Source organism: Muscardinus avellanarius (assembly GCF_963383645.1).
Source record: "Muscardinus avellanarius genome assembly, chromosome: 19".
NCBI classification, from domain to species: Eukaryota; Metazoa; Chordata; class Mammalia; order Rodentia; family Gliridae; genus Muscardinus; species Muscardinus avellanarius.
Genome location: NC_137805.1, coordinates 37,024,983 through 37,042,645, shown reverse-complemented (window position 1 = coordinate 37,042,645; position 17,663 = coordinate 37,024,983). Strand labels below are relative to the sequence as shown.

General features: G+C 39.0%; 1 protein-coding gene across 8 annotated transcripts in view; it reads right to left on the bottom strand.

Moving 5' to 3' along the window:
- Nucleotides 1-17,663, bottom strand: part of PTPRT (protein tyrosine phosphatase receptor type T) — a gene marked incomplete at both ends in the record, with an annotated part of 1,183,313 nt that overhangs the window by 226,908 nt on the left and 938,742 nt on the right. For all 8 annotated transcript variants that reach the window (XM_080716374.1, XM_080716373.1, XM_080716375.1 and 5 more), the window contains one exon: nucleotides 15,772-16,045. In XM_080716374.1, the coding sequence (XP_080572500.1) occupies nucleotides 15,772-16,045 (274 nt within the window). The remainder of the gene's footprint in view (nucleotides 1-15,771; nucleotides 16,046-17,663) is intronic.

The following is a 17,663-nucleotide window of genomic DNA, read 5'->3' as shown; positions in this document are numbered from 1 at the left end:
AGAGCTAGAAAATCACTGAAAAAGAAAATGTAGTTGGGGGTGCTCTTCTTAGCAGATATTAGAGCACAGAGTTCCCAGTTACAGCAGCGTGGGGCAGGTGCATAAACAGGCAGACAGGCTGGAGAAATAAGAGTGCAGAGCTCATACAAGGACTCAAGAACATAAAAAGATGAGAAAAATGCCATCTCGAATTGGGGCAAAGATGGAATTTTAATTAAATGTTGCTAGGAAAACTAGATACACGTGAAAGAAAGATGTTAGATTCATACTTTACACCAAACACAAAAATACCAAACATCAGAAGTATAAATATAAATGTTAAGTATAAGTGTTAAAAACAGAAGCAAATATGGTTAAATTCTTTTATAAGCTGGGTTTTAAAAATGGTATTTTAATAAATAATATTGTATGCCTGTAATCCCCAGCAGTACTCAGGAGGCTGAGACAGGAGGATCACAGGTTTAGGTCAGTCTCAGCAACCTGAGGAGGCCCTCAGCAATTTAGGGAGATTTATTTCTAAGTAGAAAATGGGCCAGGCGTGGTGATGCACGCTTGTAATCCCAGCATTCTGGAGGCTGAGACCAGAGGATCGCGGTTTTCGGACAGCCTCAGCTACTTAGTGAGGCCCTCCACAACTCAGTGAGACCCTATTTCAAAATAAATAATAATAAAAAAAAATTGGGCAGGGGGTGTACCTTGGAGGTCTTATTTTCCTGGGTTCCATCCCCAGTACCATAAAAAAGAAAAAGAAGATAGAATGCCCATGGGTTCAATCCTCAGTATGAGAGAGGGAGGGAAGAAAGGAGGGGGGGGGAGGGAAAGAGAAAAGGTATTTATTTATTTATTTATTTATTTATTTATTTATTTATTTATTTATGGTGGTACTGGGGTTCCTGGAAGCCCTTCTACCTCTGGGCTACACTCCCAGACCTATTTTATATTTTATTTGGAAACAGGGTCTCTTAAACCAGCAAGGCTGGCTTCAAACCTGAGCTCCTGTCTCAGCCTCCCAAGCTCAGGGATTACAAGCGTGCGCCCCCACGCCCGGCATAAAAGACCTTTTAACTATGGCTCATTGTTTGTCTGCAAGAAAATGTTATGCTTGAACTTCATTTTTTTGGTGTGACAACAATATATTAGCAAAGTTAAAAGATAAGTAATAAACAGGGAAAACTTGCAATATATAACACAGATAAAGAATTGATAACCCTACTATATAAATAACCCTTGATAATTAATGGAAAAGGTCTTTAAAGATGCTGAACACAGGGCAAGAGATATAAACAGGTAATTCAAAGACTATGTGAAATGTCTCAAATATAGGAGATGTCAATTTAATCTATAATAAGAGAAAGTAAATTGGATATATACTGAGATATACTTGCTCATGTAGAAGTTTGACAAAAAAATAAAATTAGACCACACAAACCATTGGCAAGGTTGTTAGAAACAGTCCGATACATTGCTGAAGGAAATGCAAATTCATTCAACTCTTAAAGAAGGGAATTTAGCAACAATTAGCAAAAACTATATATTGCTCAAACTTTTAATCCAATAATCCCTTTTCTAGGCATTTACCCTGATGATACTCAGTGGTAAAAAAAAAAAATATGTTTGCAGGAATTCCTTATTTGAAGCAACATTTGTAAATAAAAAATACTGGAACATTTATGTCCACATATGAGAGTGATTGAATAAACTAAGATACAGTTTCATAATGGAATAATATACAGCTATAAAAATAATAAGAAAGACCTTTAGAAACTGATATAAAATGATATCCAGGTATCTAAAGTATGTCATCTTTTCTATAAGAAGATTGAAAAGTAAAACATATGTTAACATCATAAATCTTGTTTAAAAATACAAGAAAACAGATGACATTGGTTTCCCATAGGAGACAGCGAGAAGGAGGCAAAACAATTGGTTTGTGCATTTCTTAGCGCACTTTTTGGTACAGTGAACCATTGGAAGTATATTATAATATTTACCATGTTCAAAAATGTCGATAAGGATGGGGGAAATTGGCCAAAAGTGAGAAACAAATATCCTAACTGTATTCTCAAGATATGGCTGTATTTGATGAATGACTGTACCTTAGAGAAATAAACGAAATAACATTTTGTACACACCCAGACTGAAGACAGAATATTAAGTACAGAACTTTATTTTATAGAGTAGTTTAATTTAGTAATTCTGAGAATACTTTGTGGGTACTTTAGTCTGAACAAATAAGTAAACATATTAAGAACAATGAAGTCAAGCTTCTCACTGTCAGAGGAAAGAGTTTATAAGTGTGGGGGGACGAAGCCTGGAATGGCCCCATGATGTGGGCTGGAATTGGGTGTGCTACTGTGAATTACTGGATTTTCATACAGAGATCAGATGAACGGATATGGACACATGGATGTTGTGCTTATGTCCATTGTGGGATCCTAGAAGCAATGACATCTACTAGTTTCCAGGTGTGGGTTTGTGAGTATCATTCTACTCCAACAAGAACCAGAGTTCGGGTAGAGAAGGCCCAGATACTGTGCCAGAAAGAAAAGAACTTACCATGAAATGATAGAGCTGGCTGTACTGGTACATACCTGTAATTCCACTACTTGGGAGGTTGGCACAGGAGGTTGGCAGGATTGAGGCCAGCCTTAGTACTTGATGGGGCCCTCAGAAACTTAGTGCTTCCCTATTTTAAAATGAAATATAAAAGCCAGATGTGGTGGTACACGCTTGCAATCCCAGTACTTGGGAGGCTGAGACAGGAGGATCCTAGGTTGTGGCCAGCCTCAGCTACTTAGTGAGGCCCTCTCCAATTTAGTGAGACTATGTGTCAAAATAAAAGAATAAAATAGGGCTGAAGATATAGCTCAGGGGTAGAATGCTCCTAAATTCCATCCCCAGTCAAACACACACACACACACACACACACACACACACACACAGAGAGAATAGGGGTATAGCTCAGAGTTAGAATGTCCTGAGTTCAATTCCTATTATAAATAAAAAGAAACAAAACAAATATATAAACAACCACAACAACAACAAAAATAAGAGAACTGATGGAAACCTATCAGAAGAACAAAGGGACCATCTTAGAGGGGCACCCATTAGCTAAGTCTGGGACCCTTGAACATAAAATTAAACAAAATTCTTAATTAAATAATGGTAACAATGTAACCTACTGGGTAAAATGCAATAAGTTATAACCTACTAGATAAAATAAGAATCTATGAATTTTTATGAGCATAAATAAATGAATACAATACAGATGGGAGACAAAGGAGAACTCATTTCATAACAGGTGTCAACTAAGGAGCATAGAATGAATGATGGGATTAGAAAAGCATCCTTAATAGCTGAATTTTATGATAATCATCAAGAACTGCTAAGGCTAAGTGGATGAAAGTTTGATGAAGACTGATGTTTACCTATCCTGGAAATATATCTGCGTAAAATACTTATTCATTATGATGAAATCATAGTTTTATGGTGGAAAGCACCTTGGTGAACACTTTAAGTGATCAAAATTTACCTCACAGGAACAGGCAAACTGAGACCTAGTGCCTCCTGGATGGCATAGTGAAAAGAACTCTACGTCGCTTTTGTGGTCTTCATGAAAAAAAATTAATAATATGAACCTAATCATAAGAAAAGCTCAGACCAACAACTTGAACATTCTATAAAAAATTGGCTGGTAATTTTTCAAGAATCAGACATTAAAGGCAAGGAAAGACTGAGATACAAGAAATATGGGGAGATGTGACAACCAGTGTGACATGTTATACTGGACTAGAATTTTTTTAAATCTTCCTTCCTTCCTTCCTTCCTTCCTTCCTTCCTTCCTTCCTTCTTTCCTTCCTTCCTTCCTTCCTTCCTTCCTTCCTTCCTTCTTCTTTCCTTCCTTCCTTGCTTCCTTCCTTCTTTCCTTCCATGTATTTATTTATTTATTTTGTGGTACTGGTGGTTGAACCCAGGAATATTCTGTCTCTGAACTACACCCCAACCCATTTTATTTTTTGAAACAGAGTCTTTCTAGGTTGCTGAGAGCCTCGCTATCTGGTGCTCTAGCTCTGTAATACAGTTTATAGCGCACATACCTTTTCACAACTGTCTTTTCTAATAGGTGGTTCATTTCCAAGGGCAGGGACTTTATTTATCTGTGTATCTCTCACTGATCAGAGCAAGCCCTTCATAAAAGATGGTTGGATGGTGACCATCATCATCATCTACATCTCTGCGTAGTTCTTAAGAACATGACTAATAAAGGCACAGCTTTGCAGAGTTGACAATTGCAAATGGGTTGTGGGAGAACTGGGTTGAAATAATAACTCTCAACTTGGGCAAATCACTTTCCCACGGTGGATTTCAGTTTCTTTTTCTGCCAAAAGCAGGGAACGGGGGAATCTACAAGCTGACTTCCAATACTCCATTCCACTCCACCTCCCATTCTTCAGCAATGGGACCGTGAGGATACGGATTAGCTATAAAAATTATCCCTTAATTGGGATATCAAAGTGTGGCTCCTCTGGGACCCATGGAGAGAGGGACTGGACTTTCCATAAGAGCCAATGACCCCCAGGTCCAACCAGCTAATGCCAGAGCTGTCCTTCATCCTTCTCTGCACAGCTCTTACCTGACCTTACTGATCCCTGCTCTTTGTAAGCGATCCATGGAGCTGTAATTACTAATTGATGTTTGTAAAGCCTTTGAAATTCTCTGGTGACAGATGTAATCAAAGGCCAATTTATTATGATAATTGTTATTAGTACAGCTTCTCATTATTTGTTGATGTTAACTGCAGGGCAGCAGGTGTTTTAAGATTGAGCAGGGGATTGAGGCTGGCCATGTCAGGTGGGAGAAAGAGAAGAATGCGGATGTGTGGGGTATTTGGGGTCATTTAGAGACTCCTAAATATTTATCAGTCCAGCAATATTTCTCTCCAATGTCACTTTGTGGAGCCGGGACTCAGGATGAGGAGGGTGCTAAATATACAGGACCAGGAGCATCTAGCTGCAGTTTTGTACACAGGATCAAACCCAGATTCGTTGGTGGTTTTTGGAACATGCTCCCATAAATCAAAGCCTTTCAGAGTCTTGTTTCATTTGTGTTAAATGAGAATACATATAGTGTCACCTTGTACTTGCTCTGATTAGAGACATGAGTTTGAGACAATCATCCTGGATGTGGGAACTCAAGTTAGGAGATTTTTGAGGGTGTCCAGGTAAGAGACAACAATGTAAGAGATTAGGATGGTGGCACTGAAGAAGAGTAAACTGTATAGAGAACTTTAGAGAACAGATAAAACTCGGTGATGACTGGATAAGGAAAGTGAGAGGTCTTAGGCAACTCAAATAGGAGGAATAATTTTGGAGGTGATGAATGAACATTTTTTTAAATCATTGTCTTCTATTTCCACCAATCTTTTATACATTTGGTTTATGTCAATTTCCTCTATTCTGAAGCCCAATTGGTGAGTTTATGTGTTGGCAAAGTTGGAAGCCATAATGTAAAAGATGAAGGTGGACTAGTGTTCAACCTCCAATAAGGGTCTAAAGACGAACTGTCCCATTTCTAGACCTGTCTCTAAGTTCAATGTTTCCAACCCAAAGGTTGGAAATCTCTCTCCCTCTCCCCTTTCATGCATGCAGTGTGCCAACTGGTGTCTGGGTACACCCTGCATTTCACTGATTTTGTTCTTCCTTCCTGAATTCTCATCCCTCTCATTGTGTTCACAGGCCCTTCAAATTTGACAGATGGATTTTAAAAGTCTGTGCCCCACATCTTTGGCATATTCTTTCCTGAATGCACCTTCACATTCTGAACCATCTGTGACACCTGTGCTGGTCTGATTAAAATGCTTGACATAGGGTGCTCATTTTATTCCAAGGATTATAACTAGTTTTCATGCATCTTACCATTTAATATTTACAAAATATTCTTATCAAGTTGATACTGGAGAACATCAAGATTTTCCAAACAAGAAAGAGATCTAGAGAACTTAAGTCACTTACTGAAGGTCACGTTATGGAGCAGGGGCAACCCATGCAGCAGGAGAGAGCTTGTACCACGTGTATTCGTCAGAAATGCTGAGGCGAGACAAACTTGGAAATCCATTGATCTTATTCCATAGCATTAATTAGTATAATTAGCACCATTTTATAGCCCAAGAAACAGAATTCTTGAGTGCAAATGGCTCCATTAAATTCTAATCTTTAAACCTCACACTTCACAGGCTTGATGTAGAAAGGACTAATCGAGTATTTAAGCAAAAGTGTTCATATATTTTCTAGCATCTCCTCAGGGTCCCTATGTAAGGACACAAGCAATACATCCTTCTTTTAGTGCCTTTTGTAAAAAATGTGTATGCTTCCTTCTATTAATTAAGAGAAGCCATGCAAACCTGTCACATAATACTTTTTTGCCTTGGCTTCCAGGAAGCTCAAGATAATGTCCATCTGTACAGATAATGTACCATTTCATTAACCACCTATTCTAGGCCTCTGGTGCAATGATGCCCTTTCTTCAAGATTTTTGTAGTGATTAAAATTTTTTAAATGACTATGAATATATAGATAATCATATCAATCTCTATATATGTGTGTATACATATATGTAAATGCCCAAAATTTATTTGTATATGCACATATGCTAAATATACATACATGTTGAATACATATATTATGTATAGACGTATTTATGTAAGTAACTATGCCATTGTTTGAAAGGTCCTTAGGAGTTTGTGGAGTCATCTCAGGTATTCTTTATTTCTTACAAGGGTGCCAGTGAGCTTAGGAGGGCCTATCTCATCTCTATTTGAGATGTGAAAGGCCTGGCAGGCAAATATTCATTTTATGTAAATAAAAAAATGGCAGAGCCAGTCTTAAAGTATAAATCAATTTTCCAAATTCAGATATTTTCTACACTTTTTGCCATTTGTTAGAAATCAAACCAAGCTTTATGGAAACCTTTACTTTGGATGGACCTGATGGAGGCAGAAATTCTGTTACATGGAAGCCTGGACTGCTATTTCCATGAGCTTTTAAGAACTGAGTTCTGAGCCTTAGAAGCTGGAGGCTCACCTGACAAGATTATCAGCTGTCAACATTTGGGTAACCTTCATCTCTTTCTCCAAATGAATTTAAAGTATATTTGTATGGGAAGGAAAAATGTTCTTACTCCCAGAGGTCTCATACCATGATAATAAAATCTGTAAGTACAAAAATAAATTAGCACCCTGGGACAACTCATTTTGGTATTTGTACAAGGTGACACTCAGGGAATTTCCCTTTTACCTGAGAAGTTGGAGCCTCAGCAGAACTCTAAAATGTTTAGAATTTTAAGAGGATGGGTTGAAGCTCAGACAATAGAGATCCCTGGAATCGAGATGCCCAGGAGGATAGGGTAGACCCTGAGGAACACTGAGGACTGGCAGGAGGCTCGAGTAGGTAGATGGGGCCTGAAACCCAGAACCTGGCAACAGACAAGAACCTAAAAGGGTAATTTTCCAGACTCAGGCTTTCTAGCATGGTCACAGAGATTCTGTGATGCTAACCATAGTTTCCAAAGGTCCAGATCAACACTGCTCTTTATTTTCACATGGTTGCTGTACAGCTGAGAAAATCCAGAGATACCTTTCTCACGGAGGACTATAGGGAAGTGAAAGTGAAAGGTGCCTGGGGGCCTCTGGTCCACACGTTCTATTGTTTTGGCTCAACCACTGCTGGGTGGTGTAGACCTGAGCTTACTGCAGCATCTTCACTATGCTACATGGATGCACCAGAAAACTGGACCTTCCAGAGTGGAGCAGTGAGCCTCAGACATACTTTTACCAGTCCTTCATGGATGTCAAGGGAAAAAGCTGAAACGAAGACTCCTCCTTCTGTAGGAAGTACCTAACTTCAAGATTCTAGGAGACTCCTGGCAGTACATCTATTCATTGACATAAAGAGTCACTCTGGGAGACCAAGAGAGGAAGCAGTATAGGTGAAATCAACTTGCTTGGTATCTGACATACATCAGGTGCTCAATAACTGAGTGTCCTTGGGATCATGATGGGAGCCACACAGGTGCTTCAAGAGTAGGTTTGAATATTATGAGAATTTGAAGGCAAAGCTTAGTTATCAAGGGGGAGCAGGGTACTGATCAGAGACATTCTTAATATTCCAGTTCTCCTGCTAGGGAAAAGGTTAGTTGATGCTGCCTGATTCTTCTTCAAGGTAAGCATGGCTGTGTGATTAGCTTTGGCCCATGGACTTTGAAAGTGCTGTATATCATTTTGTGTGGAAACTTTTAGAGCCTGTGCTTATGCACCAAATATCTCTTTCTCTTGGGTCTCCCAGACTTCCCACTTTTTGGCCCATCTGAGGTATTTGTATGTAACATGTGAATAGAAAGAGAATCAGAAAATGGGATGACTGGTGTGTGCGTGTATGCCTCTACCATCTTGTACTCCATGAAGATGTATGACTACAATGTACAAAAAAATTAAAAAAAGAAGATGGGGTGGGAAGAGAAATATACTACCCAAAAGGTAATCAATTACATCAAAAAATTCAACAGGAGCAGATGTAAGGTTTGAAACTATGTGTGAGAAGTTGAAATGAGAGGCCAAGCATGGTGGCTTATGCTTGTAATCTCAGTACTTGGGAGGCTGAGACAGGAGAATTGCAGGTTCAAGACCAGTCTCAGCAACACAGTGAGACTCTCTGCAATCAAGCGAGACCTTGTTTCCAAATTAAAAAAAAAGGGGGGGAAAGGATGTAGTTGGGAGGTCGAATGCCCCTAGTAACACATGTTACAGGGAGATGAATAAAGTATCGGGAGTGACAGGTCTGAATCAAGGTAGTCAATAGCTGGGACATACATGTGATACTGAGGTCCTCCAAGGCTAGTGAAGTGTGTCTCTCTTATCTAATAGAGTGTCTGAATGAACTGGGATATGCCAGGTACAGATAGATGCTCCAATACACTCCTCCCCTACGAAAGGATCTTTAGGGAAAAAAAAAACAGAAGAAAAAGAGAATAGATATCACAACTCTCAACCTATGATGAGCTTTTATATCCATGTCTCATCTACTCTCCAGGTTCGTGAGATATAGCTCACTTGTCACGTGGTACATCTTGACATGTTTTGTAAATTGATTCACATAGTTGAGAACAGCCATGATTCAAGCCAAATCTGTGTGATGCTGGGTACTCAGTTCTTTCCATCTACTCTGTCATGAAAAAATCCATTCATGTGCAAACATCCTTTTCACAGTACTTGGGCACAACTTAATATAATTTCATCCAATTTATTGCAATTCACAGAATATCCCCTAACCCAGCCCTACCTACATGATCCCAACTATTATCATGTGATTATACTGCAAACACGGAGACCCATTCAACATAACATCTGGCTTCCCACTGCTCTCAAGAGGCAATTGAGTTCAAGAGCTGGAATAGGAAGTAAGAGAAACAGAACAATCGCCCTTCAAGTCCCTGCGTTTCCCATTTAGCTCAGCGTTTGGCAGAAACATCATCCAGGTTAAATGTACCCCTGCATGATGAAAAGGATATGGCAAGGAAAGAGTTTTCTCTCTGCATAAACAGAACATGCATAACAGCGTTGCCCAACAAAAGGTGGCTTCTGATGGATATCTGCATGAATTCACCACACTTGTTTTGCATCCAACCGTTAATTATGGTCTTTTCAACTTCACAATCATGGCTAATGGTGGTGGGGCTGCAGAGAACAGTAGATTCAGCAGACCTCATTCTGGGAAAAGTGGGGAAAGCAACAATGCAAAACAGAATCCCACCTGCTGTTTAAAACCTAGACAGCTACGCTGGGTGCCATTTGGAGGATCTGGAGGAAATCAAGCTGCCCAGGATCCTGGAGCTTGGGAAATGAGACATCTGGGAGGAAAGTCTTACTACTATGAAGGAAGAAAGGTCCTTCAGGATTCATCTGTCTATGTTGAAATGGCTCAGAACCACAAACCTCATTCAGTAATGAATGGAAATTCAGACTGTACTGACACCTACTTGGTACCATCTATTACTCAAGATTTTTTCTTATTTAATCCTAAATGAATTGCTTGAAATATAGATCCCTATTTCAATTTATAAGTGAAAAGTTTAGACTCATAGATAACAAAAGTAGCTTATACATTCATTCCTCATTCATATATTCATTTATTCAAGTCAAGTATAAAATGGTTTTTGAGTGTTTACCAACATGTTAAACACTGAATACAGCATGGAGGATGTAGTAACAAACAAATCCTCTAGGTTTAAGAACAAATAAAAATTTCCCAAATTATGTAGGTAATGAGAGGGGCAGGTAGTAATATAAAGAGCATGTGTAATTAAAATATAGACAGTGTTATTTTAAAAAAAGGTTAACCTGTAAGCACTAGTGTGGACTCTTAGGTAACAAGATTGGGAAGTTGTCACAAAATGTGACATTAATGAATTAAGAACTTAAAAAAGATATAAGAAGGAACTAGTTCTACAAACAATGAAGGAAAGAAATATTCAGGAAAAATACCAGCTTTCATGAAGGCCCCCAACTGAAAATAAAGTTTCAAAATGTTTGACAACAGGGGTAGTTGAGATATAGCTGGCATGGCATAACTGTATCTGAACACATAGTACTAAGTTTTGAGAACATATTTTTAGGATGAGCATTGGAAAAATTGAATCAGTCTATTTTAGGACAGAGTAAACAGGATAAAAGACACCTATAGAGCATAGAAATCATGCCATGTAAAAAAATAAAAGAACTTCATGCTAAGTATCAGTGAGATGACTAGGTGGCCTCCTAGGGTGGGCAGTTGGAACTATCACATTTTCTCTGAAAGGTTGACATAGGAAAGAAAAAATTTGATTTGTTCGAATCAATACAAGTGGACAAAAGGGGAAAGTTAAGGAGATGTAATTTGGCTTTATATATAAGGAAAAAGGTTCTAATAATTTCGCCTGCTCCACAAAGGAATCAACTCCCTTTCACTCCAAAGAATCGCAGTAATCAAGTTGAAGTCTTGCTGAGCATGCTTTATTGGAGAGGTCTTTTTTTCTTCTGGTCTAGATTAAAGGACACTTCAAAGTCCATCCAACTTGAAGATGCTATAGCCGGATAACAGAGCTATATCCAAAACAAATGGTTACAATATGGCCTGATTCATAAGAAAGACAGGTGTTGAGAATCCACAGCACAGTTCTCTCAGACTTGGGACTACTGTTATATATAGGGGAGCATCAGTGGGAAAATATGAGATTGCTAATCAGAGACAATGTCCAACACAAGTGCACGCTCACACTTCTTGAAAATGCCTGAGAGAGAACACTGAACTCCATGTCCTATTATATACGCCATAATTAAATCCTCTGTAGCATTCATAGGACTGGAAAAAAATAGTTCACCTATTAAAAAGATCATTAAAAAGTTTACAGAATGTCTTTAACTTCATGCAGTAATAATCAACATCTAATGAGTGACTTCTACGGTCTTAAATCTCATTATTAATCATTCGATATGTTATTTCTCTTGTTTATATGTTTATTTTTGGTGTTTCCCCAGCCAAAATGCAAACACTCTGAGGGTAAAGAGTTTTGTCTGCTTGACTTACTGATATATTTGCTGAACATAGGAAAGTGCCTTTTTCTTTTTTACACATTCTGTGTACTCCATGGATGTGCCTTTAATTAATCAATCATATCTAACTCTCTTAATAGCTTAATTAAAGTCACAAAAACACCAGGGATTTGTATGTAGGCAGCCTGATTGTAAAGACTGAATTTACAGCCACTCTGCTAAGCTCCACAAATTATCCTTAGTATCCATTGAATAAAGACACCTGGATCCTAAGATTCTCTCACCCTGCCCTAAGTAAAGCTTGCAGGGAGGATCAAGGGGAATGGAATTGATAGTAAATTATTCAACCTGGCCCACAATCAACCTGCAACAAATGCTCATTTTGTTTTCATTTAAGTTGTTCTAGTCTGTTTTTTTTTTTTTACAACTTTCCACCATCATTTTTTAAACCTTTTTTTTTATATATACATTTGACAAATTATGGATTTTACTTGACCTAAGCTATTCTTCCTATTTAAATTTTGGAAAGAACATGGCCCCTCCCCCATTTTAGTAATGTAGTCTTTTGTTTTAGATTTGCATGCTTTTTACATTTACTGATAGTTCTCTGGTTTTTACTGGTTCTCTTTGTAGGCTGTTGTTTGGGGGCTTTTCTATGACAGGTTGGAAAACTTTCTTTACATTAAAAACTACCTTTAAATAATATTCCCAGTGTCAAAAACAAAATGGTAGTCATTTATTCCCTTTTGTCCAACATAAGTAAATAAGTAGATTTTTGTTTACACACTTTAATCCTCCAACTCCTTCTGGTTTTGTTGACATAGTAATGAATTATAGATGCGAATCACAATTGTTAATTTTTACATTATGTGTCTTGTCTTTAAGCAATTATTTTTTACATTAACCTTCTGTTTTGTAACACATTTAGAGCAATGATTTCACATGAACACAATGCCTGATTAGTTTCATGCTCACTGTGAGTCTTTTTATTCCATATTTCTCTCGTCTTGATTTCTTTATTTTGATTTGTTCCTCAGTCAATAGCTCTTTGAATGATTTATTACAAGTAGGGCATGTGGGAGCCCCTGGCCACTGACAATATCTTTCTGAAACATTTGTACAGAAACAGCATTTAAGCTAATTTGAAATTTGTGGGTTACAAGGCTTGCTCTCAAAACCCCTTCCAGGCTGACCTGCACTGTCTGCTGCCCTCTGTGATATGGAGAAATCTGAGAGGGGCCAGGCAGGCATATTTTAGAAAGGCTGTTGTGCTTCAATGGCCTTCTCACCTAATTCTTTAAGTAAAACTTAATATCAAAGGATAATTTCAAGCAATGCGTAGTTTTTCCTTGCACTCTCAGGGCCCAGCTGACTGCTTTTCCTCTCTGTTCCTGAGAGGCCAGCTGTACCCCCAAGACACCTTGCAGATGCATTTGCTCAGCTCCTTCCTGCTTACGTGCCACTACTGGGAATCTTAGTTCCCAAGTGAGATTATGCATGACATGGAGAGAGGCATAAGTTATTAAAGGACATCATTCGTCTTGGAAGCCATAGTAAAACCTACTTCTAAGACTGTCACAGGTCGATTCCTCAACTCAGGATCTGCAGGGCTCTTGGAAAGTTTGGGAGGTGAGGGGTCAGTTCAATGACTGCATTCCTTTGATAATGGAACACACAAGAGCAGGTAGTAGTGGTCTGGTTCTTCTTGGGATCTTTGGGCTGATATTATCTAGTTGATGGATAGTACTTGGATTGTACCTATATCACTGAGCCTTGAATAATATCTTTCTCTAGATTTCTTTGATCACTATCATTTCTATTTTAGAGTTAAAAACAGAATATGTATGCAAAATTCACTAGACATATAATGGTCTAATATTGGGAAGACTTTCAAGGTATGGATGAATACCATCATGGAGTTCTTAGATTTAAAGTTACAATCTCCCTTTCCTTCCATCTGTTTCCTTTCTACCGATTATTTTTATTTATTTTTCTATCCTACTTCAAGATGAGGCAGCTTTAGATTGGCTGACTTACTTTTTTTCTCAGTGGAAAAACCATGTATCTTGAAGATGGAGCTTATGCTGCAATGTTTGGGGAACAAATTGCTGTCCTGTTTTACCTACTTTTCTGCTCAGGGTCAGCTGTACTTGGCTTGGGTACATTCAGTCTAGGATGACTTTGTCTTTGGGGTCTATAGACCTGGCTTTTTGCTTATTTTCCTGAATACCTTTTTGGGAATGTGGTAAAGGGTGAGCGGATCTCAAATACTTCCCCACCTTGTATGTGTTGAGGGCAGGGAGAGCCACACCTTCACCCAGAGTCATGTTAAAGCAACAAACAGGCCAGTGTAGAATGCAAAGATCTAAGACCAAAATGGGCCCAGGTGCTTCTGCCCAAATTTGCATCTTCCTGCTTCACATATCAGAGTGTTTCATGCAGAAGGAGGACCAGATGGACAGGTGGAAGGCAGTCTGGCAACTTCTCTTTGTAGTTTCATACTCTCTGTGAGGAGTGTTGCTTGAACCAGTAATAAATGCAAAACCAAAATACCAAAGTGGAATTTAAATGGGCTTGTGGACATTCTAAATGTTAATTAGTTCCTCCATCCAGGGTTTTTCCCAGGCAGTGTGTCCCTGACAGACTAAACTCTCTCTGTTGACCACCCAGAACCTACAGGGTCATTCCTTATGTGAAGTCCCCACATACTTCACCAAGGCTTGTTTTCATTTCAGCCTTCCTATTTCAGTGAGCTTGTTGCTTCTCCAGATTCACTGCAGAACAGGGCATATGCCAGTCCTCCTTGCATTTCTATAAGCTCTTGGAAAGTACACAATGACTTTAATATGAACCATAGGCCTGAGCACATGACATATCCATTATGTATTTGTTGAATGAATTATGGAAACCTGGAGTCTGTACCAAAAAAAAAAAAAAAAACTGGATGGCAAATATAAACTTGTATTATAAGAAGGACTAAAAGTATTTTGCTTGTAGAAAAGAAGACCAGAATAGTGTGTTCTAGAAAGGGGAGGTAGATAGTAGAAAAGTTCTTATGTAATGGGAAAACTAGCAACCAATAAGGTAATCACATTGGTTCTATAGGACCCCAAGAGTATAAACTAAGGAATTGCAATCGGAGAGGTATTTAAGTTAGCATATTACAAAGCTTTCATAGAGCTGCAGCCTCACACTATCTCAGAGATCAGCAGTGTGGGTTATCTCAATGCAGGCATTTAATAAGCACAAATGCAGTGAACTGTAATACTGACTGAAGTAGTGTGTGTGTGTGTGTGTGTGTGTGTGTGTGTGTGTGTGGCTGTACACACAGAGGTACCTGATGAACTTTAGGATCCTTTAGCCCTGTGATTGTGTGATGTTATGACTGGAGCCATTGTTTGGAAAAAAAAAAGACACCAAAACAGTTACCTGTTTTTAGAGAAGAAATATTTTCAAATATGACTAATAATAGAGGGGATAGAGGTCTCAGATCAACGAAAGTATGCAAGTGTATCCATTGATTGCACATGGACAGGTATTGCTCTTACAGATAAGAAAGTTAAGAATCAAATAGGACAGGGGAATTGTTCAAGTACAACACCTACTCCACACTCTAATGCAAGAGTCCACAAACATTTTCTACAAAAATCCATAGAATAAATGTTTTAGGGTGTGTAGTATTTATAATCTTTGTTGAAATTGTTCAACACTTCTTTTGTGTGTGGTGCTGGGAATTAATTTGACCCAATGAATTTGACTTAGAAGACATTCTATTTCCAAACTACACTCCCAACCCTTTCTATTTATTTATTTATTTAATTATTTATTTATTTATTTTTGAATCAGAGTCTCACTAGGTTGCTGAGGGTCTCACTAAGTTGCTGAAGCTGGTCTTGAACCTGAAATTCTCCTGTCACAGCCTCCCAACTACTGAAACCACCATGTGCATCACCATTCCTACCTTCCAACTGCAAAACTTTATTGTTAAGAATCAGAGCAGCCATAAACAAAATGCAAATAAATAGGCATAGATCTATTAAAAATACAAAACAACCCAAAACCCAAAGGCATGGGCCTGTATTCCCATGAACCTGTTTGTTGACTTCTGCTCTAGAGCTTCTCTTCCCTCTCATTTGAGGATGGGAAAATTCAAAGAAGGCCAGACACATATTTTGTGTGGCCATACTTACCCCGTTTGCTTTGCTGAGTGCCTGGAAGTAGATGCTGTAGCTTTTCAGCGGGGAGAGGGGAGGGTTCCAGTAGCCATTGTATGTCTTGTTGTCACCCACTGTAAATGGCTGAGTGACGGGCAGGTTGGCAGGCTTCAGTTCAGCAGCAAAGTAGTGCAGAGAGTCCAGATTGGAGGCGTTCCTGTAGCTCACAGGTACAGAGAAGCACTCTATGATGTCAGCTGCCCTCCTCGACTTCTGGAGTCGCTCCTCCTTGACCACCAGCTGATAAACACTAGGCACAAGAAGAGGAGAGACAGATGAGCTCATTAGTCCTCATGGTGTGAGCACATTTCCCTTATATAAAACCCTCACCACTACTTGTATCTACAACTAACCCCCACCTTCCCAGCTCCAAGTGTTCAAATCTACTATCTATCTTCATTCAGAGGTCCCAGGGCCAGGTCACATTTCACATGTCCAGATTTCAACTCAACCCCCAACTCCTTCAGACTTGCTGTTCCTCCGTCTCCATTTCCTACCTTAGTGAAGAGTGGCACTGTCTCTTAGGTGGCTAGATCCAGAATCTGGGGCTTATCCTCAGTTCCTACAAGCCCTGGACTTGACCTCCACATCCTTGTGCCTGCCCCTCTCCCCTCTTTTCTCTTTATGCTGTTCATACCTACTTTGGGCTTCTTGCCTGGAGTTAGCCCTTATCTTTGTCTCTATTTGATCAATTATCATCCATTGATCTTTCTAATCATATAACACTATCTGTATTCAAACACTTTCACGGGCTCTAGTCCCTCATTATGGTATTTGAAGACCTTTGTGCTCGGCTAACCCTTTCTTCCAGATCTTCTTATACCAGGTGCTCCAGACCCCATACTACTAAACATGTGCTTCCCCTACCTGCATTACCTTCCAGTCCTCCTGCCCACCTCTACTACAGAAGCCTGTCCCTAAAGGCTAAGTCACTTTTTCACCTTGTTTGTGAGGCCTGTCCAAGTCGGCTTGCTTTGGATGCGTTATCTCCCCCCACCTCCCTTTATTTTTCTACAACTCATCAATCTCCTCTGGTTGGTTTTGCAATAACGTGAGACAGAACTACTGTCTCATTTTCCTGACCATGTCCTTACAGAAAGAGAGAGTGTGGCTTAATTATCTCTGAGTCACTTTCCACACACACACACACACACACACACACACACACACTACCCAGCAGGAGTCCTGACACCTAGCAAGTGATCAATGAATGCTTGTGGAAATGAATCAAGTTGGATTGAATTAAAACTGAAAGCAAGCATGAAACCAAATCTGACTGGATGCAGAAACTTTAATTGAGGTAAACAGTGACTCCCTGGAGCTCCTGTCTAGTGATCTTATATTATTCCCTTCGACTTAGAAGGATGTAAGAAGGTGCCAGTGTATGCACAGAGATGACTGAGCCTTTACTGAATATCAACTATATGCCACATGTGTAGACTCTCTTTGTACAAGTTATTCTCAAGTTTGTGAACTGGATAATATTTCCCTAACTCTTTGAATACCCGATGTGTATTTTTCTCAAATAAATGCTCTTCTTTTAGAAAACCTTTATTGCACATATCTCTGGGACCCAATATCTAAAAGAGATGATCAATTTTCCAAATACTGGCTAAAAAGAAAGTTATGTGAACTAATGAGGTGGCTGTATATGTGGCCCCAATTCAATCATTTAAAGATGGCATAGTGAATTAGCACATGCTTTATTTAAAGAAAAAAGTGATACATGCTCCAATTCTTCAATCAGATTGCCCACCTAAAAACATTTGGTTAAGAATCACAATCAGGTTAATAAAGAGGCACAGGACTATTTCATTAAGAGAAAGCAGGATAGAGAGGGGATCTTTCCAAGAATATGGCATGTGTTC